Below are 27,997 nucleotides of genomic sequence, written 5' to 3' on the forward strand. Positions count from 1 at the left end.
CTCACCCCATCATTCAAAATGAAATGAACACAAGCGCAAAAGCATGCTAATCTAGCGGCATGCTAATCCGTTCTTAATGGCATGTAAACTAATCAAAAACCTTGCACATCTGAGCCTCTGTATATTAAGTCTTTGCAACTTTTGCATTTACATGCAAAGCATTTTCAAGGAAAGGGTGGTGCAAAAAGCAATGGTTAGCTATCAGTAGCAAAAGGACAGAGCGAGTGATGGCGAGACTAAACCCCATGACACATATACACACATTTGCTTCCACTTCCAGGGCAATCATCCCCCATTGGCTCAACTGACGGCAAGCAGGAAGAAGATGAAAAGGGTCACGTGACATGTCATACAAAGTCGAGTGACAGGCAAAGTTTACAGATATTCTGACTGGGCAGAAATAAAATGGGCAAGTTAATGACATGGATGACATGAAGTGCCACTGAATGTTTTAGGAAGTAAAAATATGGATTGTTCATTAAATCACACATTGTGTTATTTTATAACTACCATCTATTCATGCTTGTGTAGCTTTTGTCACATGAATCTTAGCCATATCTATGTATTTGCGATTTAGCATGTCCCAATCAAATGTGTTTATTAATGTCCAAACTTCAACAAATAATGGTCCAGCAGGCTAATCTGCATCTGGTGCTACAGGCGCAACATAAGTTTGAATCTAGCAGCAGCTTTTCCGGCAAAAACTCTCTCCTTTATAAAGAATAAATGTTGCTGTGGAAAATCGATTTATAAAAGTGTAATTTAAACATTCTTCTAAATATTAATCCTACAATGTCATATAAGAGAGAAACTAATAAAATAACAAAAGTATGATTTCAATTTAAATATCTAGTTTGTCATTAATCGAGAGCAAGCCTTAGTACAGGTAACACAACGGAGAGAAACATGGATGGATGACATGAAAGAAGATGAGAGTGGAGAAAAGAAAGAGGGGATGTTGCCAGCTTGTGTTGAGTTGAGTCACTGAGAATGTAGCTACATCCCAATAATCTCTACTTCCTCTGATGTGTACTTCTCTCCAATGTCACAGTGTTATTCTAAACCACAAAGGAAAGTTAACAAGTGCACACGTGGGGAGAAAGGAGAAATGCCTGGGACGTAACATAAGTAGCCTGAAATTCACATCTGCCACGTGGCCTGTGAGAGATCACAACTCACTGTCAAGGATGTCTCCTAGACCCTGGGAGCGAAGCAGGTCCTTCAGTCGCGTCACTTCGTCCTTCAGCTCACGCACAAGCTTGTTGTTGGGGTCCTCGTTGATGACAGCATTGCACTTGATCTGCTTGGCTCGGTCGGCGTAGCTACCAAAGGAGGCGAGGGGAACAGCTTTACCACAGATCATTTTGACGTGACATTGGGATTGTCTGACACTGAAGGAGCCGACTGACTGACTGATCTACAAACCACCTGCGTCACAAAAAGACAGCCATTATAATGTGCATTAATCAGTCGGCATTCACCCACAGTGAATTATGAATACAGTCTCATTGTGATCTCAGAGGTCAACAGACGTGAAGTGCAGGGAGGCTGTCGGCCTGGGGAAGATCACTGCTGATCAGTTCTCCCCTATTTTCATTAACATATGCAACCTCTCATTGGAGTAAAACACTGGTCTTACCAGTTTCAAATCCTGCATTATTATTCCAGTTTCGAAAAAACACAAGGTGTCCTGTCTGAACAACTACAGAACTTTTACATTCACCTCGGACTTTACGTAAATCGCAAAAAGCTTGAACGCCTAGACCAACACCAACACCAACCTTAAACCACTACAGTTTGCCTAGAGCCAACCAGTCAGTGGAAGATGCTATTAACAAAAGCCTAAAGTACATGTTCTTGTGTTTTCCAAGCCTTTCATTGCCAGTGGAAAACCCAGAGATACAGGGAGATGAAGGGAAGAGACAAGCATGGGTCCCCGGGGTTACCAGTGACTCTTCATCCCTCAACACTGGAGTGGAGCAATAAAACATGCTCTAACCCCTCCTTTTGATGCTCTACACCAATGTAAAGCACACCCAAGCCATCTGTCATACTACCCCAGACTGATGACTGTAGCATGAGGGGTCCAGTGGTCTAAACACCTGCCTCCGGGGAACATGTTGCATCATGGGTTTGAATGGGGACCAACACTCGTTCAGCCATCCGTCCGCGTTGCTGCACAATGCAACATCAAAAAAGTACCTGAAGACATCTTCAGATTTACCAGATGACCCCCATCATCACGGAGGCCGACCGACCGGTGGCTGATCCGTAAGTGCGACACATGAACACCCTTCCAACTCTCTCCCCTGTGGTTGCGGGCTGAGCTGACATGAATCATTGAAATCCCCCACAGCAGGAGGTGGGAGGAGAACATCACAGCAATCACTAAGGAACCCTGCCAGTGGAGGCAGCGCTTGCAGCTGCTGGGAAAGAAAACTTCGGTCCGTCTTCGCCTCCTTTGATCACTCTCTGCGTCTGCCTGCTACAGTACAGAGGGAAACTGCCAAGCAAGGTGCGGTCCACAGAATGGGAATGGGCTATCATAACCATGGCGAGGAAGCGTGCAGGCAGGGTCATTGCTGACCTCACCAGTGCTGGTAACACACCGTTCCTTAAATTCTCCTCAAGCAAACGGGGATGGAGCGAGTACAGGTCAATTAAATAAACTCTGTGCCGTGACCTCAGCAAACAGCTATCTTTCCCAAAGAGACCAACAAGACGATTCTCACCGCATCAAGCCAAACTGTTAACTAAATACCTGCACTATGCACTCTAAAATATGCTCTGTAAAACCACATATTCACTTTTCTAAATAAGAGAGGTTATTTTCCTCTTAACACAAAGAATAACTTGAACAGGATCAGGTTGAGCAGAGATCGGAATTCCTTTTTCAGTTTGCTATTACAATTTAGTAATGAAGCAGACGCTTTTATCCATAGCAATTTAAATTAGAGAACACATACATTTTCATACAAGCCAGCTATGGGGAATCAAACCCACAACCCCAGTGTGTCATTTGCTACCAAAAGTGGTATTGACTTGAATGGATTTCATATTATGACTTGAATATAAATCAGGGATTAAAGAATATCAGTACAGTAACACAATCAACACATTTTATTAAAAATAATAAGTTTCACATCAGCAACAAAGTGCTAAGTGAAAATGTCAAAAAAGAAATTCTAAATAAAAAATGTATTGATGTCAGGTAAAATGCCAGTGAGTTGAATGATGAGCATTACATGCTCAAAAATCTACAAATGTCTCAGTGTTAAAGACGTTTTGTATGAATAAGTTGGTCAAAATGCTTTCCCAGCAATTTTTGTGAAAGCATTTGGTGAATTTCACTGCACACAATAACTCAAGCAATAGAAAAACTTTGAGACATTTTGGGTTATTTGTGTACTCAGGTTCCCTTAGTATTAGGTTTTGGTTAAAAAATATAAAATAATTTAGTATCTAATATCTAGAAAAAAATTATATTATCAGAAAGAGGATAAACATGTTTTTACTGCATGTTGTTTATTCCCAATGAAAAACCGATAACCCATCTTAAATCACTAAGCACTACTAGTTTATAACCATCCCATTATATTAAAAAAGGCACTACCGAAGTGTGCTGAGGGTTTCATCATAGTTGATGTCTGCAGGACTGAGGGCGGCTACCATAGCAGTTCTGGAGTTTCCACCTGAAGAAAAGATTGAGACAGAAAGAGAGAAAGAGTGAGAAAGAGACAGAGATAGAGAGGCAGAGATAGAGAGACATAGATAGAAAGACAGAGAGATGTCATTTCCCTCACAAAATAGGTGTACACAAGAAACATGGTGCATAAAAGGTCATTCTTGCGACTGCAAAGAGAAAACTCTAAGGACAGCTGAACTTCCTTATTTGGCCTCATTTCAGATTTGGTTGCAAAGTGGGTTTGTATGTGAAGACAAAAAAATTAATATTAAATATTATATCCACAAGTAAGCCCAATGAGAATTCAAATTGCCTAGTTATGTTGAAATACTGTTGCCCGAACAGGAGTCAATTCAATAAAATGTGTTTATTTTACAGTCACCAGATTATAAATGCATTCATCTAATAGTGCATTATATTGTTTATTTAAAGTTTCAATGTTATATTTGTGTCATCCTATATGCAGATCTTGCAGGTCAAGTGAAATGCTTAGGTTTCTGCTTTTATACAATGCAGTAACATAGACATCTAATTTCACACAAGTACATTCTCTACTTACCTAGATTCTCCCTAAGCAGCCATGTCAGAACTGAGTCTCTATATGGGATGAAGTCAGTCTTCTTCTTCTTCTTGCTCTGTGTCAAACAAATCATGATAGTTGGTGGTGAAAATACTGAAACTGATGGATAGTGGGATGAATGTGTTAGTCTCCCAATGTAAGATGGGAAAAGAAACAGCTGGAGAGGTGGAACAAAGAGTTGACAGTAACATAAACAGCAGTGACTTCAGAAGATTTGGTTCAGTAATAATTGTGCTGGTTCCTCCAGAAAACATTGCAGATACAAAAAAAGGTGAATGAGTCAGGGGAGGAAAATGCTTGACGAGACAAAATGACAGCATCTTAGTGTTTCTGAGTGGTTAGAACTGACTGAACACAAAGGGTTTACCTTGCTGGTAGTATAATCCTGTGTATGCAATACCAGGAGAGGGGGGAAAGAACAGAAGAGTAGACAAAGTTACAGCATGCTAGCAAACACCTGGAGGGCGAACAAACAAGACGCAGTAAGAGAGAGGAAGGAAAGAGAAAGAAACAAGCAGATAAAATACTCACCACCTCAGCCAGGGCAGAGATGACCTTCCCCAATGTGGTCAGAGATTTGTTTATGTTTGCTCCCTCCTGTTTAACACAAGCCACATACCAAATATCCATTTATTACATCTTCTCAATTAGTATATAGCCACTCAGGGTTGAAAACCATCGCTGTTGAAGAGCGGCCAACAATACATCCCAGAAGTGACCATTATTATTAAACTTCCGTTTAGCGGAAGCTGTCATCTAATGCTTGTATTCATGTTTCATAGGGGTGGCCCTAACAGAGATCAAACCTCATGCTCTGCCAAATGAGCCACAAGGGTCCTACCTTTAGCCTGGTGCCTTTGGCTCCAGTAGAGTCAGCTCGCTCACTTCCTGCCAAGTCCACCAGACTGACTTTGCTAACCTAGAGTGGGTTAAATGGAAACAATTAGTGTAGGACTAACACAAAAACATAAATCCACTGCTTCAAAACATTATATAGTAATATCCTCATCATGAAAATGTTGGGTGTCATGAAATAGTTACATTAAGTAGATAGCATTGAATGTAAAACAATATGAATAACCAAAACAACCATAGCAATTCTAAACCACTGATTAGCTAAATGTATACACATTTGTTCAATTGTAGGGTAACATCTATCTTGAGATCTGGTAGTATTTTACTACAATAGTCATTGTGTGTATATTGACAGTATACAGATTCACGAGAGGTCAAATCGCTAAGAAGCTTTGCTCCCCAGCTTATTGTTTTCTTTAAGGCACTTACAGCCCCATCAAGTAAATGTAATTCAAAGCATTTAGTTGGGAACAGTATTCTAGTTAGAAACTTTAAGTAGCAAACCACAGACCTAACTTAAACCAATGACAGAAGAAGGCTTAAAAAAGGCTTCCTCCCTAAAAATCAAACATTCGTCTTCACTATTTTTAGAGTGGATCTGAATCGACGCTGTACTGTAGGAACTAGTATCCTGGAAAACCATTTTTCTAACCTTTTCTGTTGAGAGCTCCGTTTCACTATCATACTTCTTCTGTGTGAAGACGATGGTGAAGACAGCATGGGACCTGCTGCTGGTCTCGTTCATGTTTGTGGCAGCCACCGTCCTACAACAGAGTTGACAGAATGTTTGACACAGCCAATTCGACACATCAGTTTATTTAGATAAACCATACATTTACCATCTCTTCATTTAGATAAACCATACATTTACCATCTCTTCATTTAGATAAACCATACATTTACCATCTCTTCATTTAGATAAACCATACATTTACCATCTCTTCATTTAGATAAACCATACATTTACCATCTCTTCATTTAGATAAACCATACATTTACCATCTCTTCATTTAGATAAACCATACATTTACCATTTCTTCATTTAGATAAACCATACATTTACCATCTCTTCATTTAGATAAACCATACATTTACCATCTCTTCATTTAGATAAACCATACATTTACCATTTCTTCATTTAGATAAACCATACATTTACCATCTCTTCATTTAGATAAACCATACATTTACCATCTCTTCATTTAGATAAACCATACATTTACCATCTCTTCATTTAGATAAACCATACATTTACCATCTCTTCATTTAGATAAACCATACATTTACCATCTCTTCCATATTGTTATTTGTATCACTATGTTTATATTCCTTGTTTGAGCATTTTTGTATCTATTTATTTCTGAAAAAGGGAGAGCATTTCACTGTCAGTCTACACTGGTTGACAAAGCATGAGAAAAACAGAAGGATTGGATTTTATTGATGCCTGGAAACCCATTGCAGTGCAGTCTAAGCACAGTATGAAGTAGATACGCAAAAAAATATTTAGTATCTATTAAATCCAAACATGTCACAGAAAGTTAATGATTTGCAGTATTGATCAGAAGAGAATGAATCAATAAGGATATTGTAGGTGCGCCCTAGGTTTGTACATCTAACCCTTTCCATCTGTCACAACAAAAACAGGGCAACCCCAGGGAACGAAAGACTGTTAAAAAATCTCACTCTTTCAGCCAAAGCTATCCGTTCTAATTCCTAATTCTACAGTTTTACCAAGGAGACAACATTTCATCATGGTGTACAATCCATACACACACACACACACACAAAGAGTCATCAACCAGTGCTCTATGCGTCACAAACACACTCGTCCCTATTCAGTTCCTGCGTACAGAGGGAAATGTAGTACACTATTTGGGGAAAAGGGAGCTAAGGGCTCTGGTCAAAATGACCGTAGTATACAGGAACTAATGCACCGCTTGGGACAAAGCCCGCGTGTAGGTCTTGTCCTGACGCTGACCTGGCCTTGTTGCCGGCATCCATCAGGTCGTTGATGTCATTGTAGGAGGTGACGGCCAGCTTGGACAGGTCCTCCACGTAGGGCCCCAGCAGGGGATGCTCTCGCACACGCAGGTTCCCTTTGTTCTTCGGGTTGAGCAGGTCCCGCACCCGCTCGCAGTAGATCTCCATATAGCTGACCTAAAAGGGATTGCATTAAAATGTGAACATCTATTGGTACTGGCTGCCTAAAGCTACAGCGAGGCACTGACTGGACAATAGAAACGCCCAGCTACGCCCCAGGGTGACATGTCTGCTACAGCAGGCACAGATCTGGGTTCAGCTCACCCTCCCCAATTCTAAACTTAACTCATTAGCTAAGAGGAAACAAAAATGACCCTAAATCAGTGTTCAGTTACACTCAGAGAAAGGAGACGGTATTGATGTTGATGGCGTAAGAATGCTATTTTTGGGGAGGTCAAAGAATAGGATCCATATGGATTATTTGACTACACAAATGATGAATATTTGTTGCTGTGGAAGTGAGAATGACACATTCTGTGCTAGTGAGTCACTGCAGGACAGGTTAACATCAGGAGAAGGATGGTAACAGCCACTGATCCCAGCACACACACATACCGGAGTAGGAATGGGTTTGAATTTGGCCCACTCCCCTTTTGACTTAACCTCCCTCCATCTTTCTAACACTTAAGCCACACAACCTCTTTGTGACTCACCTCCACTGAGTAAGAGATCTCTTCTTTGTTGTTGTCATTGATTTTCTCAAAGAGTTCTTCGCAGAGCTAAGAGATGAATAAAGAAATGCATTTTTACAACGTAAAACATCCAATAGAGAGATATGCAGAATCACTGGAACACACAAATCACTTGATGCTTGGTTGCCAAGAGAGCAATTACTTAATTCATTATATGCTGACAGAAGAGGCCATGCATAACACAGACATTTACAGTACAAGAACAAGTGGCATGTTAGTGAGCCAAAGCTTTTCCGATCTCTTTGGGATTTAATAAAGTGATTTAATAACGTTTCTGCGTGAAACTTCCAAATATGTTTGAAATAAATGAGTTATGATGTAAGACGAAACAACAGGAAAGATTAACTAAAACTTGTTTTAGATATTCCTTCAATCTGTTTAACAGCAACCGCAAGTGTGCTCCAGAGTAAATATTATTGGTCATTTCTACGACTATTGGAGTTTTGAGGTGAGAGGCACATACCAGTGGAATAATTCCCTCCTGTCCTTCCTCCTGCCTGCCCATCATGGTATAGGACTTCCCAGCTCCAGTCTGGCCGTATGCAAAGATGCAGACGTTGTAGCCATCAAAGGCATGCTGCAGCATCTCTTTGCCAAGGTCATTGTACACAAGGCTCTGTGAGGCAAAGGCAGGGTCCTCAGGCTGAAATAAATAAAAAGAACATGAGCCATTTAGCATACGCTTTCATCTAAAAGGACTTTTAAGTCAAGCATGCACACATTACTATATGGGTTGTCCCAACACGAATAGACCGCAGAACTGCAATAGAACCCTTTTCTATTGTTTTGTGAGTTTGATGTGTGATGAATACATTTCATACTACTATTACGGTTCATGTAAGCACCTACGCCAGCCAAAAATGCCCAGGAATTGAATACTGAATAAAAACAACTAAATGTGTGATATGCTGTAACTAAAAGGTAGTGGGAAATGGACAAGCATTCAAAAAAAGAAATCTCTTTAAATGCATGTTTCTGCAAACTACAGAAAAGTTACAAAAAAATCTTCATAAGTGTCCATGCCCGTGTTAGCAGACATGATGCCATTTAGGATGAAATCAGACCAAAGACAAAAAGAAAGAAAGCTCACCGTAGTGTGGGACCAGTAAGAGTGGTCAAAGCTGAAGGACTTTGCTGGGTCCTTTGGGTTCTTGGGGTTGGATATAACTGTTGAGGAAGAAGACATTCATCACAAGGCTGATAATATCTACCATAAATCTAAGTGTGAGAGTTTAGACCACTTCCGCTTTTCTTTAAATCGGCTCACAGGGCAATGAATTGCAAACGCGAGGTTTGGGTCAGTTAACATTTCAGTCAGTTAACATTTCAGTTTACTGCCATTTGTACAACGGTGTTGCCTTAGAGCATAGTCTAAAACACAGACACACTAGGATTTCATTCATTTCATTTCTCAAAAATAATGTATCTGATAGAAAATACGAACATTTCTGTCAAATGTTCATATTTACAATAACGGTAACACCTTTAGCAAAGAACGAAAAATAAATAATTATTTTTATATATATATTTAGGGTTTCATAGTTATCATATCACACGTCCTACAATACAACTAAGGCGCAATGAATTATGATCTCCGATCATAAATAATAAATGTTCTGCTCTTGGAAGAGAAGTTGGCACAATAAAACATGATTGCATCCATCAAACAAAGGCAGAAGACATTGGGTAGTATGGCAATATGCTCTCAGCCTCTACACATTTTTGCAAAGCTAGCAATGGGTACCGCTAATCCTTCATCTGTCATGTCAAAGTACTGTATGTGGGATGACAATTATGACAACATATTTTCTCAGCCCAGCCTAGCTAAGACTGGCCACAGAGGCATTCCTTAATGAACAGCAATCCAAAGCCATGCCTGGCATTTCATCCCTCTCAACCACGCTTGCTGGGCAGCGTGTCAAATGGCACATCACTTCCCACTGCATTGCCTTTGGACATGTACCATAGGTATCTAGTTAAAGGTATTAGCCACTGCAATGTTTCAGTTAAGGGCCGAAAGGGCAGCTTTTAAAAGTTGCACCTGCATGTCAAATGGCACCCGGTTTGATGGGGAAAAGTTCCTAATCAAGTGCTTAGTGGCTGTATATTTTGGGTTTGGAGTGCAGCCCTATAGTCTTAAGATGGTCCCCAAGCTAGTGCACACACAGGCTCCAAATGGAGGCAGGATTCTGTCAGGAACTGGTGGTGTGCCCTCACAAAAAACATTCCCAGAGACATGTGACAGAGAAGAAATATGGCCTCCTAGCTAAATAATTACCAATTTCCAATTGTATCAGAGCTAGCAAAATGTTGGAAAGAAAAATGTATAATAGCTCACAACACTGTAGTAACTACAGTGAGGATCTCCACCATCGAGTAGTCAACTCAGTCAAGCAACAGCCTACTGTCTAAACAAACGAGCGGGGTCAGCCCTAGTCAGAACCACAAGAGAAACGGTACAATGCCAGTCTGCACTATGTAAGGCATAGGGAGAAGTTTGGGAAAAATCTCTAGCCCACAGATGTCCAGGTTTTCCACACAAACAGAAAGCTAAGCTCCTTGTGGAGGGGAGGAGAGTAAAATGGGGACGCAAAGACCCAGAGGAATGTACTGCAGCGTATTTATGCAGATATTAATGACTGATTTGCTGCTTGACAGTTCGGCCAGACTTCGGGCCAACATAGGGGACTTTGCTGAGGCTAGCCAGACTTGCACTGTTCAGGGAGGGGAGAGCAGGGTGAATGGAAAAAAGGAATACTGCCTAATAGCGCTCAGAGCCTAGCAACAAACCAAACAGAGCAGTAACAGCAACCCCAGCAGCCCGGGACTGGGGGGAAAACCCCAGTTAGCCATTCAGAGGATTGCATCACAGCAGGCCAAATGGAACCCTATTCCCTGCGTAGTGAATGACTCTTAACCTGACCCCTGATGCTGCTGCAGCCCAGGGTAGGAGCAATCCCCTTCCCAGTCAATGAGTGACATATAGCCACATACGGCTGCTTCAGCCCGAAGGTACTCAAGAGGCCTCTGCACACTGAGCGGTTATGGGCAACCGTAAGTATGGAGGAGGTGCTTTCCTGTACCCAGAAGAGTCTCCATGTCCATGACATTTACCTTTTTGAATGTTTTGGATTTTAATTATTTTAAAAGGGCATGTGTGTTTTGGTTCAACAAATCAGATTAGGACAAGAAGTCCTCACAAGAACAGTAAAACCCCCCAAAAAACTGCCCTTATTAGGAAGTTTTTGGAGATTTCCACTGATCTAGATTTTTTAGTCCAGGACTACAAAACCAGCACTACTGTTTAGGTTTAAGCATTAGAAATACAAAACTGTGCATTTGTGTATGTGTGTGGCTGAGGGGATCGTTTTAAGATTTAGGCATTGAGATCAGGTTGAGGGTTAGGTTAAGTGGAAGCATAAAGGTTAAGGCAAGAGTTAGGAGATAAATGTTCATTTTCTCTAGGATAGAAAAACCAACGTGTGGTGGGACACTGATTAATAATGCAGTGGCTGTAGAGGAAGCGAGAGGGGAGCGCATATTGCAGTCTTTAACACCTAGGTCACACACCAAAAGAAAGTCAGAGTATCTTTAGAAAAGACAGAGCAGCCAACTCAACCATTTCGACCATGCATTGAACCCTTAAGAGAGAAAAAAAACAACACAGGTAAGAGTTTAATTTTATCCTGACGAGATTTGCGATCAGAGGTCCGCCCCCTTGAGCTGGCCAAGGTTTTCAATAACTTCCATGTTGGGAACTGAGGATAGACGAGGGCTAAATAAAACTCGTTCTGACTTTAGACCCCATGCCCAACAGGAAACTGGAGCCCCGGGGAGGTGGAAATGGAAATGTGCTGGGATTTACATTACCAACGGCCCTTTTACCCCTTTCCAGGAACAATCCACATGAGCTATTAACGAGGCGGACTGCCTAAGCTCTGTTCTGATGCAAAGGCCACCTGCTCTGCAGTATAAAATGGCAGAAGATGGCGGCATACCAAATGGTACCACAGTCCACAGTCCCTTTACAGTGCACTACCTTTCCCATAGGAAATATGGCGCCCTTGGGACACAGCTGATGATTCCGGGCCTAGACTGGCACCCAGATCCAGGTTGCGGCATGTGGACAGTGACTGGGGCAAGCCAATTCTTCCATCTGTACATGGTCTACCGTACACAGGTTAGAGGTCTGGGAATCTCCACTCAACAAGTAACCACACATATGAACAAATATTTAACTAGTGTTGGGACAACAATTAGCCAGACTCTGAGAACAATTTTCTCGGTATAGAAGGCCCAAACTCTGTATTCACCGGCTCTGAACACATTCAGATGCATGTCTTTTCAGTGGGGCACACTTGGTATTTATTCAGATCAAGGAGTAAACATGGCTCATTTAGCAGTCTGCATTAGAGGAGGAGCGTTTACTCTTGAAAGTGATTCATGCTCATGAAGTGGCTGCCCACAATGACTTAACACACCCACTCCCCCCTCTTTCTCCATCTTCATCTCTCTGAGTAAAACATGTAGCTCCCTCTTATCCATCTGGCCGAGCGTGACTAACGTCCCTCTAATATGGTAAAGGAGGTATGCAAGATGAACAATTTCGATAGGAAGAAATTGCACGTTTACATTTTTATCATGACAAAATGGTAAAACCGATAAACACCCAAACACCCTCAAATAGAAGCTGAGGATCTAGACTTAGAAGATACACTTACTGTCCCAAATATTACAGCGGGCACTATACATTTGCAGGTGTGCATGGTGCAGGTGTACCCCAAACAACAGTCTTTATGCTACCTGATAAATAGCTCATCCATAACTAGGATCCACTTTGTAACCTGTGAGGGTGATCAACAATCATCTTTGTAACTACAAATATATATATATATATATATATATATATATATATATATAAACACTTTCTTATATATATATATATATATATATATATATATATATATATATATATATCAGACCTGCCTTTATTCTACATGGCATTGATTAAACAAGGTGCTGAAAGCATTCTTTAGAAATGTTGGCCCATATTGATAGGATAGCATCTTGCAGTTGATGGAGATTTGTGGGATGCACATCCAGGGCACCAAGCTCCCGTTCCACCACATCCCAAAGATGCTCTATTGGGTTGAGATCTGGTGACTGTGGGGGCCATTTCAGTACAGTGAACTCATTGTCATGTTCAAGAAACCAATTTGAAATGATTCGAGCTTTGTGACATGGTGCATTATCAGAGGATGGGTACATGGTGGTCATAAAGGGATGGACATGGTCAGAAACAATGCTCAGGTAGGCCGTGGCATTTAAATGATGCTCAATTGGCACTAAGGGGCCTAAAGTGTGCCAAGAAAACATCCCCCACACCATTACACCACCACCACCAGCCTGCACAGTGGTAACAAGGCATGATGGATCCATGTTCTCATTCTGTTTACGCGAAATTCTGACTCTACCATCTGAATGTCTCAACAGAAATCGATACTCATCAGACCAGGCAACATTCTTCCAGTCTTCAACTGTCCAATTTTGGTGCGCTTGTGCAAATTGTAGCCTCTTTTTCCTATTTGTAGTGGAGATGAGTGGTACCCGGTGGGGTCTTCTGCTGTTGTAGCCCATCCGTCTCAAGGTTGTGCGTGTTGTGGCTTCACAAATGCTTTGCTGCATACCTCGGTTGTAACGAGTGGTTATTTCAGTCAAAGTTGCTCTTCTATCAGCTTGAATCAGTCGGCCCATTCTCCTCTGACCTCTAGCATCAACAAGGCATTTTTGCCCACAGGACTGCCGCATACTGGATGTTTTTCCCTTTTCACACCAATATTTGTAAACCCTAGAAATGGCTGTGCGTGAAAATCCCAGTAACTGAGCAGATTGTGAAATACTCAGACCGGCCCATCTGGCACCAACAACCATGCCACGCTCAAAATTGCTTAAATCACCTTTCTTTCCCATTCTGACATTTAGTTTGGAGTTCAGGAGATTGTCTTGACCAGGACCACACCCCTAAATTCATTGAAGCAACTGCCATGTGATTGGTTGATTAGATAATTACATTAATGAGAAATTGAACAGGTGTTCCTAATAATCCTTTAGGTGAGTGTATATAAAAGGCACATTTAACATTTTTAATTTGTAGGTAGGCCATCAAACCTTTTTAATATGACAGCATTTATACATCAGGCATACAGTAAAAAAGAAGCTCTGTACAAGTCCTGATCAAGAACCAGTTTTGCCTAAATCAAATGGGACAGAATAATAACAATATATTTTACTAGCATTTTTATAACCTAGAATGTTACAGTTCTGTTTATTGGTGATCGGCCCAGTAATGAAGACACACCACCATGTTAAGAGGAAACAGCCTGTCACTCACATATTTAGCGTGCTGTTCTTAATGTTTGGCAGTGGTGTGCTTGTCAGCTGGGACACCCAGGGCCTTAGCACAGCTGGTAGGGTTTCAATGGTTGCAATGCTGCAAGCTCAGACCAGTGCCTGACCGGTGGTCATATGCTCTGGACAAACAGCTGAGCGTGCAACAAACCCAACACTCAAAATCTCCAAAACAGTGACTGCTGTGTGGGATTTGTATCAGTGCCTTAAACACAACACACACTATTTCAGCCCTGTAGGTTATCGCCCTGCACCAAGAAAAACAAACAATAAAGCCTGATCCAAATAGATTTAGGACACAACACAGTTTTGTTTTTGGGCCAAGCCTTCATTTTGCCAGTGTGGTGGACTTTTATTTTATCCAGAAAAGGTGACAGAGTGTTTACCTAATCATGAGATTAGGCTAAAAACAAAATCTAACCACTCAAATTTTTACATTCAAACACATCAGCTTGGACCATGAGTAACCTTTCCCAATACATCAGCACTTTATAACATTAGTTCCCCATTTTATTTCATTATTTCACTAAAGAATTCTCCACTGGTACTCTGCAGGCCATTCATGACACCCTTTTACTGGTCGAGGGCAGAGAGAAAAACACAGGAAGATATGAGAACAATGCAGTGAATACAGGGCTGACGTTCATGACACAGCCTGCACAACACATTAGGTAATCAGTTATGACAAGCCTTTATACAGTCAGTTTCCCTTGGTCACGGACAATGATCCTTTTCACTTTGCCTTACGGTTCCCCTGTTATGATTACATGGCCACTTTCATCAAACTTTAGAATTTCTATGGAGAAGCGGTGTTGGAGCTTGAGTGTGACTGCAACCAACAGTCGTAGTGTGGGGTTGGCATAGCCAATGTAAACAGTGCATAAAATCCTGCAAGATTTGCAAGTTTAATGTAAACTTGTTTTATAGACAGGAAAAACAGCCATCTTTATCTTTACAATGGTTGTAAAACAAGAAACCAGGCAAGCCTAGTTCAGTCGGCCCGCAATAGAAAGGGTTGATCATGGCTCTCAAAATTCTAACCTAGCTCCCCCACGTGAAAGGCTGTGTCTTTAACCACAACCCCACAGAGCTGACCATTTGCCGGGTGTCAGTATAACATATTGACATTATATAATGTTGTCGTGCATTAACATCATGTCAAGTTTGAATATTGCGTTAGAAACCATTAACCATCATGTTAAACTGAGTAATGTTTCTTATGAAGTTTACCTCCACCACAAATAGTTTCTATGAACTGTATGATTTTGCCACTGGCCATTTTAAAAGCTCATTAGCCAGTAATATGTCGCTAGACGCCATTACGCATTGGGTTAAACTTAGTAATGTTTCTTATGAAGTTTACCTCCACCACAAAAAGCATCTATTAACTGTATGGCTTTTGCCACTGGCTGTTTTAACAGCTTATTTGCCATTCGTGAATGACTGTTACAATAACTACTGTATCAATATAGGTGACATTAACAGACTTTTATGTCAAGTGAAAAGACGAGAGAATTGTGTAGCCAGCGAAGTGTTTGACTATCCTGAAGAAATGCTAAGACATCATTCAAAAATCCACCAGAAAGTCACAATATAACAGTAAACTAGTGATGCCCGTTCTCTAGCAGCAGGATATTATGCTAGTAGCACTAACTCAGATTTTCTTTTTCAAAATAAAAGCCATCATTGAATTATATAAGTCGATATAGTTAACAATGTAGTCTGTCATTTTATGTTTAATATCCGCTCCAATGTTGTTCTTGTCTGTTCTTTTTTTTTTTTTTTACATACTAGATTGTTAACTATATGACCATCTAAATGTCAATGACGGTTTTTAATGTGATAATGAAAATCTGAGTGCTGCCAGCTTAATATCCTGCTGCTAAAATAACGCTAATGAAGCCTTGTTGGGCCATCACAACAGAAAACAGTTTCATTTTAGGCTTCCCATAGCTACAGAAGGTTGTAGCCAGTGAGGTTTTTGTCTATTCTGAACAAATCCTCTTTTACCACTGGCCGTTTTAACAGCTAATTAGCTATTCGTGAATGACATTGAGTATCTATCAATATAGGTGATGATATATTTATAACTGACTTTTTTGTCAAGTGAAAAGACGAGAGAATCGTGTAGGCAGCGAAGTGTTGGACTTTCCTGAACAAATCCTAATAACTACCAGAACAGTTTTATTTTAGGCTTCCTGTTACGTAGCTACATAAAGTTATTGTCTGTCCTGAACCTCAGGCATCATGTGTGTTGACAGGATTTGAACGCGTCTCTAACCACTACACTATTTAACAAGGGGTAGTCAGTCAGTCAGTCAGGGATGGAAGGACTCAGTAAGAGACATTCACTCTTCTAGGCTGGCTTCGCTTACACGGCCCGGCAAAAATTATACAACTTGGATTTGATTGTATTTGGACCACAAACAAATTATAAAGCCTAGAAGCACATTGGTTTTATACATTATAGAAAATATTATGGCTTTTGTGTGACAAATAATCCACCAATAGAGTGTGATAGTCATTGCTGACAGAAGGTGAATTAATGAAAGGTTATGTGGGGTTGTCTGTCTGGCTGGAAACAACTGGGAAGGAGAGCAGGGCCGGCCTAACCTTTCCCAGCTGCTCTAGCCTGAGAGTCCGGTCTATTTATACAACACCAGATGGCAGCTGGTGCTTTGAATGCCGACAGGAAGGGATGGGGAGATTTCAGCCGACCAACCTTTCCGACACAATCCGCAACACTCCTATAACCAAGCACAGACAAATAACTAGCCAATCACACAGAGCGCCTTGCGATTATTAGAAGCTTACGCAGACTCCCTGATGCAAGGATGCCAGAGGCTGTCCAGAGGCTTCTAGAATTTAGACCTGAGAGAAAACAGGCAAAGCCAACAAGGTCTCTTTCAAAAACCTATGCATAATAGTGTGACAAGAGAAGGAAAACACTGTCAAATCACCTGAGTGCCCAACTCAGGTACAGTGGTTATAAAAAGTCTACACACCCCTGTTAAAATGCCAGGTTTTTGTGATGTAAAAGAATGAGACAAAGATAAAAGTGGAAAAGGTTCTGACATGATTTAATGTGACCTATAATGTAAACAATTCAATTGAAAAACAAACTAATATGCAAATAAACATTGTAAAAAAACTTTTAATTTTGCAACTTTGCATGAAATTATAGATGTTAGCTCAGGGATCCTCTGAGAAAACATCGGAAATTTGAGCTGTTTTCACAGCTTGGGCAAAAACTCATGGAGGAGGTTCAAAGAGGATATTATTTCCCACACCTGCAAGTGCCTCCCCTCAAGGGTCAAAGCTCCTTCTAAACACTTCCTGTGTCCTGGGAGACTGCCCAGTCAAGAGTAACACCCTTGCAGTAGTGATAGCAGACTGGTATTTATTGAAAATAACATCAATGAAACTACAATCTACAAATTTACAATGTCCTCCTTCTGAGCACACAGAAATCATAAAAATTAAATCAGATACTGATCATAATATTAAGCCCATTTGGATTAGAACGATAATTTTAACAGTTCACAACAAACCTTTTTATGCAGTACCGAAAGAAGATGACAGTTTTAAAACTGGTTTGAGTGTACTTACAAGCGATATCTAAAAAGAAGGACCTTGCTATGCCAGGATAGGCATTCACACACAAATACACAGTGAACCTTGACTTCAAATTACTAAGAGAATTAGCTCCTTGGAATGCCTTTCAAACATCAGCGGATGCAGTTTGAACTGTTTATCCAAGAGTAAGAAATACATTCGAAATAATCTCCCAGAATAAATATGTATGTGATCAAATGGATTGGAGGTTTGTAGTAAATTGTACTATTCACAAATTACAATGGTGGGAACATGACAGTAAGCCAACCAACATAATTGTTGAGCACTGTATAAGAACTTGGTGACAACTGATGTAGAAAGGGCTTTATAAAATACATTGACTAACTGTTGACTTTACACTTGTTGATACTTACACTTACTCAGAATAGTACATCTTCGTGTGTGATAGTGTGTCTAAAGGTTTTATTTAAACCATTAACCGGATTCTTGTGTTAGAACATGGTGTCTCTCTCTAGGAAGGGAAGTCGGTTAAATGGTGATAGCGGCTAGTGCAGGTGAAGCTCTTTGATTATTTTCTTTATAGGACCTTTATGACTTGAATCTGCTAGAAGTGTCTACCTGTTAACCTTTTGTCATTATGGGAGGTCATCAATGTACCCTGTCTGCCAGGATTAAATATCTGTTCATGATGGCTATGTAGCCTTTTGTTCTTATCACCACTGCTATTGACCGGCATCTCTTTTATTGTACTTCCTGATATAAAAGAGGAATCTCAGTCTATATTAGTCAGAGAAACCCAGCTGGCTGCATGTAAAACTGATAAAGAACTCAGCTACACTTTGTAATTCCTGGTGTCCGGGAACTATTTCTTCCACACCTTCAACAGCCACTGAATGTGAATGTATGTTATCTGAATTGGCACAGATGAGCAGCATGAGACAAGCAGATCCCCCATGTAGATGAATTCATAGCATTTTCAACTTCGACACTTTTTCTTATAAACCACTTTCTTATTTCGTAATCACAACTTTCATATATTTTCAAATGCTTTGTCTGATTGTGTGAGCATTAGGAAACAAATTTGAAAATGTTTCTGTACACAGACATGGGTTAGAGCTCACCCCCGCACCCTGATGAGAAACCACTGGTCTATTATAATCCAATCAGCCTTGTGACATCATGCAGTAGGCCACAAGTACCATCCTAGCCAAACAGGCAGAATTTACAGGTAGTTTTGCCAGCCAGCACTTACAGATTATCATAATTTCCAGTGTCATTTCAACTTAAGTGTGAGAATGAAACAACGGTTTTTGTGGAAAAATCAAATTTTTGACTGTGCTGTGTCGTTAAGGCAGAAATTCAAAAGACAGAAGAGAACCAGAGGGAGGATTTTATTCATTAAGTATTACAAATAATACACTCGTATCCCTCCCTCCCCAAACCCCATGAATAATACAAAATGAGACGCTGACCAAAACCACGCAGCCCGTGACTGGACTACAAAGCTCACCCTAGTCACTGCACTAGTCTCTGCATTGAGATCATAATCTGTGGGAGGGAATCAAACAAGGGAAACAAGGTCTGGAAAGAAAACTGTAGTGCTGGTCTGCTTAAGTAAAAACCCATTTATCTGTGAATGTGGGAAACTCCAGAAGTTATAAAGTCTACAGCAATGCAAACAAAATCCTGCAAGATGTGCCACAACCTCATAACAAAATTGCTGATGGGTTATAAGAGATATAGTTAAGAATACACTTTAGAAAAAGTGAGCATTGGATCAGTGCTAATTCAAAGAATTTAATACTCCACAGTTTTTCTGACTATTTTCTGACTATTTCTAAGTACTTTGATAAGCAATTTACATGACTGCATGTTAGCAAGTTATACAGATATTTTTTGTACATTCTTCTAATGAATAATACTGTATATCCATCTGTGGCAAGAGATAGTTCCTATCAAGAGAGCTCCACTTTGATGTCAGTGTGGCGTGTCCAGTATGAGTCCCCTTTAGTTACACAAAGAAACAGCTGCATAATAGTGGGCTTTATGTTCCTGCAATTTTTGACTAAAAAAGCTGTCATGATATGGCTTGATAATATCATCTGGTTAATATGATTCAGGAAAAGATGCTCTAAAACCCCTATCTTGCATTATGATTAAGCATTTTCTATTCATGACAGTGTTATCACAGGCTACATTGGAGAAACTTGATCCTCACGGCGGAATCGGAGAAGGATCATGTCTAATCTTGATTGATTCAATTTTAGCATTTAAGTCATTTAGCAGATGTTCATATCCGTAGCAACTTAAAGCAGAGAGGATAATATTTTCATACCCCTACGGTAATCAAACCCACAAGTCCAGCATTGCAATTCTCTATAAACTGAGCTACACAGGACTAGATGCTCTGCATGAAAATAATAGCCAATAGGAAGGCTTCCTGCCAGAAGTGGTGTCCAAAAAGTGGAAAGGGAAAACGCACCAGACGCAGAAAAATCAATAACATCAACGACCTCTAGGGGTCAAGCTAGCTTGACGGTGTGTGTGCCTCGCGCATTTTGAAGTCCCATCATTCCTTGCAGGACGTCTTCGTGATGCTGCATCACGCTGTCTCGCACGGGATGGAGGCTTGTGAATGACTTTCACTGTCTCTACTGCTACTGTTGATGTGGCTGCAACCCCATGCCCTCCCCCACCACCGCTAAGGCTTCTTATATCTCATCTTCTGCAGGAAGGAACACAGTACACACACACGCAAAAAGCTAAAAATACAGCAAGGTACATTTTCTACAGAGACCTGTATAAGCCTCATAAGCCATTTGATCACATTTAGTTATCAACCCAATGTGTCAGGTAATACAGAGTAAATAGAATGAGGTGTTATTATTCCATTACTTATATTCTGTTGAACTACAACATTGGATCAAAAGACTGGCATGATAGATAATGCTTGTGTAAAATACAGTACCTAATGGACATAACATGTGATTTCATATTTCGTATTCATTCAAGGATATTGTGTACACACTAGAAAAAAGATTACTTACAGTAAATCCTATGTTGTTTTCCTTTGGCGTAATGTGATGTTAATTACTATTCCTATTGGGGAATTAAATCGTGCAAAAAGCTAACTGAATTATTGAAACAGCAGAAGTCAAACAAGAGGTTTTTAACCTTAACCTTTTTGACCTCTGCCTGGGTAGATGGTGTACAGTGGATACAAAAAGTCTACACACCCCTTTTAAAATGCCAGGTCCTTTGATGTAAAAGAATGAGACAAAGATAAATCATGTCAGAACTTTTTCCACCTTTAATGTGACCTATAACATGAACAATTCAATTGAAAAACAAACTGAAATCTTTGATGGGGAAAAATAAAAATAAACTCACAATAACCTGGTTGCATAAGTGTGCACACTGTTAAACTAATACTTTGTGGAAGCACCTTTTGATTTTATTACAGCACTCAGTCTTTTTGGGTAGGAGTCTATTAGCATGGCACATCTTGACATGGCAATAAACGGTTTATAATTCCCTCCACCCTGAATAAGGTCCCAGTTCCAGCTGAAGAAAAAACAGACCCAAAGCATGATGCTGCCACCAACATGCTTCACTGTGGGTATGGTGTGCAGTGTAGTTTTTGTGCTAAGCATACTTAAGCATACCTAAGCTAAGCATACCTTTTGAGTTCAACCTTGGTTTCATTAGACCATAATACATTGTCCCACATGCTTTTGGGGGACTTGATGTTTGTTTTTGCAAACTTCAGCCGGGCTTGGATGTTTTTCATTGTAAAAAAAGGCTTCCTTTTTGCCACCCTACCCCATAGCCCATTCATATGAAGAATACGGGAGATTGTTGTCACATGTAGCACACACCCAGTACTTGCCAGAAATTCCTGCAGTTCCTTTAATGTTGCTGTAGGCCTCTTGGAAGCCTCTCTGACCAGTTTTCTTCTCGTCTTTTCATAAATTTTGGAGGGACCTCCAGTTCTTGGTAATGTCTCTGTTGTGACATATTTTCTCCACTTGATGATGACTGTCTTCACTGTGTTCCATGGTATATTTAATTATTTGGAAGTTCTTTTGTACCCTTCTCTTGACTGATATCTTTCAACAATGAGATCCCTCTGATGCTTTGGAAGCTCTCTGCAGACCATGGCTTTTGCTCTATGATGCAACTAAGTAAATGTCAGGAAAATCCTACTAGAGCACCTCAACTTTATTTGTGATTAATCAGAGTCACTTTAAATGATGGCAGGTGTGTAATGACTTCTATTTAACATGAGTTTGAATGTGATTGGTTACTTCTGAACACAGCCACATCCCCAGTTATAAGAGGGTGTGCACTTATGCAACCAGGTTATTGTGAGGTTTTTATTTTTCACATTAAAAGTGGAAAAAGTTCTGACATGATTTATCTTTGTCTCATTCTATTACATCACAAAAACCTGGCATTTTCACAGGGGTGTGTAAACTTTATATATCCACTGTATGCCATTGCAGGGCTCCGGACTACAACAATTTAGTCGCACTTAGTAACCATTTGACTTGGTTGTAAAAACATTTAATGATCACTCCGTTGCAATCCACACATTCTAGCTGATTAATATTAATGGTCACCTAAATCAAAACTTTCTTTTGTTAGTTTGTCAAATACTACAATGCATGATCCTCATGGTTCCTTTTCAAGTCCAGTGGTAATGTAAGTTGGGACTTTATTTAACCTCTGGCGTATCAATCAGATGTATTTAACAGATTACTGATATGTTGTGCCATTACAAAGCAAAAAAAATGTATCCCATGTGTAACATCATTAACAATTTTTCTTTCTGTAGCTTTGTTTAGTAATTGTGCTTTTTTTTGCCTCAGATTTTGAAAAAGAAACAGAACCTTCATTATTGCATGTTTGGTTTTCTTTTATACAAACACATTTGAATTAAATCATACAGTGAATTTTAATACCCTAAAGCAGTGGTTCACATCCCTGGACTAACATACAGAATTCGACTTTTTGAGGGCCTGATAAATAGATGACAAGGTAAATAAGGTGTGCTGGTCCCCAGCTACAGTGAAAAATATGTTGCACTGTTGGGGGTACTTAAGGAACGGAGTTGAGAACCACAGGCCAAGAATGCATTGTGTCCTGTCCCAGACCCATTCCTAAAAATGACTGTGGTATTAGGCCAAGCAAGGAATGTCGTACAGAGTGGGTGGGTGCACCTGCAAAATCAGGAGGGAGATTACATTGCTGCGAAGCCTGGTGAACTCAGACAAGCTGTAGGATTACAAGCCCTTAATCAGGTCACTTGCCCCGGTCTGCAGAAGGCTCAACAGCACTACGATCTGCCATTGGACAACATTACCCAATCTCGCCTTAGGCTTACATTATCACCTTTTGAACACCTTATTGTGGCATCTCACCCACCCTTAGCTTCCCACATTCATATAAGTGTTTTGATGTGTTTTTGAGTTTTGATGGAACCTGTTCACCCTGGGAGGGGACTCAGCAGAAGGGTATTTTAACAATGCAGGTGTAACCAAAAATGTCACCTTCTACTGTATAAGGTACCTATGATGTTTACAACTTAGTGTAGGACAATGCCCCTCAGACCACCACAAAGCACACTTATAATATAATATATGTCCATCCTTCTATTAAACTCATCAAGGAACCTTGAATCAAATTGGACTGTCAGTTGTGGACATTACACTTGGACTAATCTGTTAAGTGTTTTTTTTTTTATTATTCAGTGATTAACTCAATTATATTTGTGTACAGTGAAATTTGTGTACAGCTTTTTTTTTAATATATATATATAGGTCCTGGGGACCTACAGATAGTGGTGCAATTTCCTAGCTCAGTCCAGGTTTAGGGGATTAGTATTAAAATATGGTTACTGCATTCCTTCCAGTGCGTCAAGATTGTGGTCTAGACTTCCGGGTTGAGCAAGCAGCTTGATAAGAAACAAAAAACCAATCACCAGTGTTACTATGTTTAATATCAATCTATCCTCAGCGCTATAGCTCCATAACGACTCCCTGTTACATTGCTCTTTTTAATGTTTCGCTAGTATGTTGTTCATTAATGTAATTGATTCAAAATGAAAGCCCCCTCGATACAAATGCCATTTAAGGTTTACAGCTAAGCTGTTACTTAACATTTAGGTTAGGTATCATGACATTGGCACTAGGGTATCACATTAGTGGCATTAGGGTTATGTTAGGCATCACAGCACCACCGTAAAGAAGAAAACATATTTTACGAGGCTAACAACCAGCCGCCCCATTAATGCTTATCTAGGGAGGATTTCCAGCCCTTGTAGATGCTTAGAAATGGACACGGGTATTCAGGGTCTGTATTCTCGGTGTCTCTGATTTTGAGTCTTCCATGTCACTTACCAACCTTGCCGTTCTAAAAATCTTAAATTACCCAAGATCAGCAATAGTTTCAGACCTGGCATTTCTGTGACTGTTTTCTCAGGTGCTACAGATCAAAAAGCATGTATCAAATTCTGCACATTTCTTTCTTTACTCACAATTTGGTTAGATAAGTCTCCGTTTCACATTTCTGAACAACAGAAGAAAGAAAATACTGCAGCAATTTCAAATTTCAACAAATTTGAAGATTCATGTTATATGTTTCTGGGACTTCCAATGATTTCTCAATTGGAGTAGTTTTTCTAACATTCAGCAGAGATGACACTGCTATCCAAACATAGTTTGAATCAACATCAGTTTAGCGCCATAAATCATTAAAAGAAAATATGGCTGACTTATAGGAAAGAAAAATGCAGCATCAGGTTTGTAGTGCTTATGGGTGTGGGAGCTTATGCCCATTTTGACAAAATTACTTTTTATTTAAGTCCATCGGCAAATAGCCTGTTAGATTTTTGGTTGGCAAAACAATTTTCTGACAGAAACAATTCATTAAATAAATGAAGAATGTGAAAGTTATGTTTCAAAATGTTTATGCTCCTTTGACCGGCACAAGTTTTTACTCCATAAAAAGTGTTTTTGATTAAAGACCAGGGTCCGGTCATGCTGCAACAGTTCATGTGCACCGGAAGACATGGCCTGGACCACCGAAAACACCCAAGGTGAAAGCATAATTCATTAAACGTTAGACAAAGAGCCTTAAGCACGTTTGTTTAAACTCCCTACTCAATTATTCCATCTTTCAATAGTTTGTTTCGCTCTCTCACGCTCTCTCTCTCTCTGAAGGTTTATTCAATAGTCGATCAAGAAAGAGTAGGGTATTCGGGGGTCAACAAGACACATTGAAATTAAATGTGTAAAGAGTGAAAAAGTAATTTGGGATGTTGCCCTTCTGTATGCTCACTGCACTGTTGTGCACTGCCAGACTCCGACAGTGTGAGTCAACTTCCAATATGCTTAAACACTGAAGTCCTGCTGTCACCATCAACGATGGCTGTCAATCATTGTTGAAAGACAACGGTATCGTAAGCTTGCCCAACCGTAGTGAGACTTCCTCTGTAAAATAATTGACTTTGACAATGTACTGCAAGAACTTAAGTTCATCTAGGCTAAATATACCCTGAAAAGTCATCCACATACATGTGTTGACTTGCATCGTGTACATGGCCCTAAATCCGCATTTCCAGGCCTGGGTCCGAACATTACATGGTTGTATGTACTTTTTCATTATTCTGTGAATGGAGTAGTTTTGTTTTTTTCTCCTGTTGCTGCTAATAGTGTAGAACTTTCATTTCAGTTTCACAGATTAGAAAACGCTCATCTTAAAAATGTAATATAGCAAATCAGTCAATTGCTTTGAATTTAATTGATTATTTCAGACCAATGGTGCTTGCTGAATAGGCATCCAATATGCTCCAGTTATTTTAATTATTTGAATTAGTCAATTTTGTTTTCTCTTTTGCAATTTTGTTCCCGAAGTCATCTAAGCAATGTATAAGGTTCAATTACAGAAAGTATATTTGTTATTATCTAAGTTCCATTCATTTCGTTCATATTTTGTAATTAAAATATATAGAAAGATAACTTTTGTATCATTGAATTTGCATTTGTGGAAATTAGAAGCATCATCAGTAGCAATATTTGTATTTAATTTATGCCAGGGTACATAGGTATAGAAATGACAAATCACTGGCATTTATATGGACATTGGGCAATTGTGTTATATGAATATCGGCTATCGGTATGCAACAGGTAAATGTATCCAACACGCGCTGGATTAGCCTTAAGATGTGTGCCTCATGAACCCCAGCCAACCAAGCAATTGACCAGTCGACGAAATTGGATCAGCCCAGTCTTTGACCCACTCCCCTTAATAATTTTTCCAAAATGTTTCCCAAATTCAGGCCCTCTAACAAAACTCGCCAACTGAGACCGAATGCCAAAATCTCCTAAACCAGGGAAAAATCGCCTGGGACCACACCTATTCAATATTTGGGAGACATAGAAGTGAACTAGAGAAAGGGCGTTATATTTCATTGACCGAAGGTTGGGTCAATCAGTGTATGTGGGCCTTCCTGCCACAGGCAAGACAACATTCTCAGCATACCATCTGCAATGGGGCACTGATCAAGGCAGAACGGGCTGCCTGCCAGGTTCCAACTCTGAGCTGCAATCTGTGCATGTGACAGAAGAGAGGATGGGAAGTACTATTTTCTGCAGCTTCCCACTCCCTATTGCTCACTACTACCCCCCCCCCCACCCTACAAAACACTGCATATTCTACTGCAGCTTGGCTCCTCTGCAAGCCAAAAGTCACCTTAAAGTGTCATTGGCCTAACGAAGACACCCAGAAATTAAGTAAAGACACAATTCAACTGAAAAATACATCCTGTATATTGCAAAAATACCATATATTTACCATCTTTCCGACATATCCCTTTTAGAGAAACATTTCCTGTCATCAAAGGCACATTCATAATAAGGAATGCCTCATTAGGGAATACAAACAAAAGAAGCGAGCATATCTAGCTATTCTACAGAATGCACACCATAACCCCCTGATGGTGTGCTGCAATCTGGGATCACACAATAACCTGTACCATCTGGGATCACGTGTGACAACTACTATGGAGAACTGGGACAATGTGGTGAGCTTCAGATACTTCAGACTCCTTCAGTTTAACTCGACTGCACATTAGAATGCCATTTAAAATTGGCAGTTGTACCTCCACAACTATTTATCCCACTTGTAACATACACCCATCAGCCGTAACATTATGACCACCTGCTTAATATTGTGTAGGTCCCCTTTTTGTCACAAAAACAGCCCTGACCCATCGAGGGATGGACTCCGGTAGACCTCTGAAGGTATTCTGTGGTATCTGGCACCAAGACGTTAGTAGCAGATCCTTTAAGTCCTGTAAGTTGCAAGGTGGGGCCTCAATGGATTGGTCATGTTTGGTCAGCATAGGCACCCTGACTGCCCTGTGGCTATGCAGCCCCATATGCAACAAACTGTGATGCACTGGGTGTTCTAACACCTTTCTATCAGTACCAGCATTTACTTTTTCATCAATTTGAGCTACAGTAGCTAGTCTTTTGAATCGGACCACACGGGCCAGCCTTTGCTCCCCACGTGCATCAATAATCATTGGCCACCCTTGACCCTGTTGCTGGTTCACCGCTTTTCCTTCTTAGTACCACTTATGATAGAACACCCCACAAGGGCTGCAGTTTTGGAGATGCTGTAACTCAGTCATCTAACTATGACAATTTGGCTCTTGTCAAAGTCGCTCAGATCCATACGCTTTCCCATTTTTACTGCTTCTAACACATCAAGTTTGAGGACGTAATGTACATTTGCTGTCTTATATATCCCACCCACTGACAGGTGCCACAATAACGAGATTATCAGTGTTACTTCACCTGTCAGTCATCATAATGTTATGGCTGATCGGTGTACATATTTATATAGATTATCAGTGTTATCCACTTCACCTGTCAGTGGTCATAATAGTATGGCTGATCGGTGTACATATTTATATAGATTATCAGTGTCATCCACTTCACCTGTCAGTGGTCTTAATGTTATGGCTGATCGGTGTACACTACACTCAATACCTTTACATTTTCTGCCCTCCTCTATTTGCCTTAACTGCACATTTAGTATTGCCATTTGTTCTACATGTGCCTTGATTGCACATCTACACCTTCCACTGGTAAT

At 40.2% G+C, this 27,997-nt stretch overlaps 1 protein-coding gene across 16 annotated transcripts in view; it reads right to left on the reverse strand.

Moving 5' to 3' along the window:
* Positions 1 to 27,997, reverse strand: part of kif1b (kinesin family member 1B) — an 81,330-nt gene that overhangs the window by 45,464 nt on the left and 7,869 nt on the right. For 7 of the 16 annotated variants that reach the window (XM_034296076.1, XM_034296072.1, XM_034296070.1 and 4 more), the window contains exons 3-14: positions 8,943 to 9,019; positions 8,316 to 8,495; positions 7,814 to 7,879; positions 7,099 to 7,277; positions 5,773 to 5,884; positions 5,107 to 5,184; positions 4,797 to 4,862; positions 4,633 to 4,650; positions 4,245 to 4,320; positions 3,614 to 3,692; positions 1,180 to 1,322; positions 263 to 304 (exon numbers count right to left, since the gene is read on the reverse strand). In XM_034296076.1, the coding sequence (XP_034151967.1) occupies positions 263 to 304; positions 1,180 to 1,322; positions 3,614 to 3,692; positions 4,245 to 4,320; positions 4,633 to 4,650; positions 4,797 to 4,862; positions 5,107 to 5,184; positions 5,773 to 5,884; positions 7,099 to 7,277; positions 7,814 to 7,879; positions 8,316 to 8,495; positions 8,943 to 9,019 (1,116 nt within the window). The remainder of the gene's footprint in view (positions 1 to 262; positions 305 to 1,179; positions 1,323 to 3,613; positions 3,693 to 4,244; positions 4,321 to 4,632; positions 4,651 to 4,796; positions 4,863 to 5,106; positions 5,185 to 5,772; positions 5,885 to 7,098; positions 7,278 to 7,813; positions 7,880 to 8,315; positions 8,496 to 8,942; positions 9,020 to 27,997) is intronic. The other 9 variants (XM_034296074.1, XM_034296073.1, XM_010891768.4 and 6 more) reach the window with 3 other exon arrangements.

Source organism: Esox lucius, chromosome 12, assembly GCF_011004845.1.
Source record: "Esox lucius isolate fEsoLuc1 chromosome 12, fEsoLuc1.pri, whole genome shotgun sequence".
Taxonomy (NCBI): domain Eukaryota; kingdom Metazoa; phylum Chordata; class Actinopteri; order Esociformes; family Esocidae; genus Esox; species Esox lucius.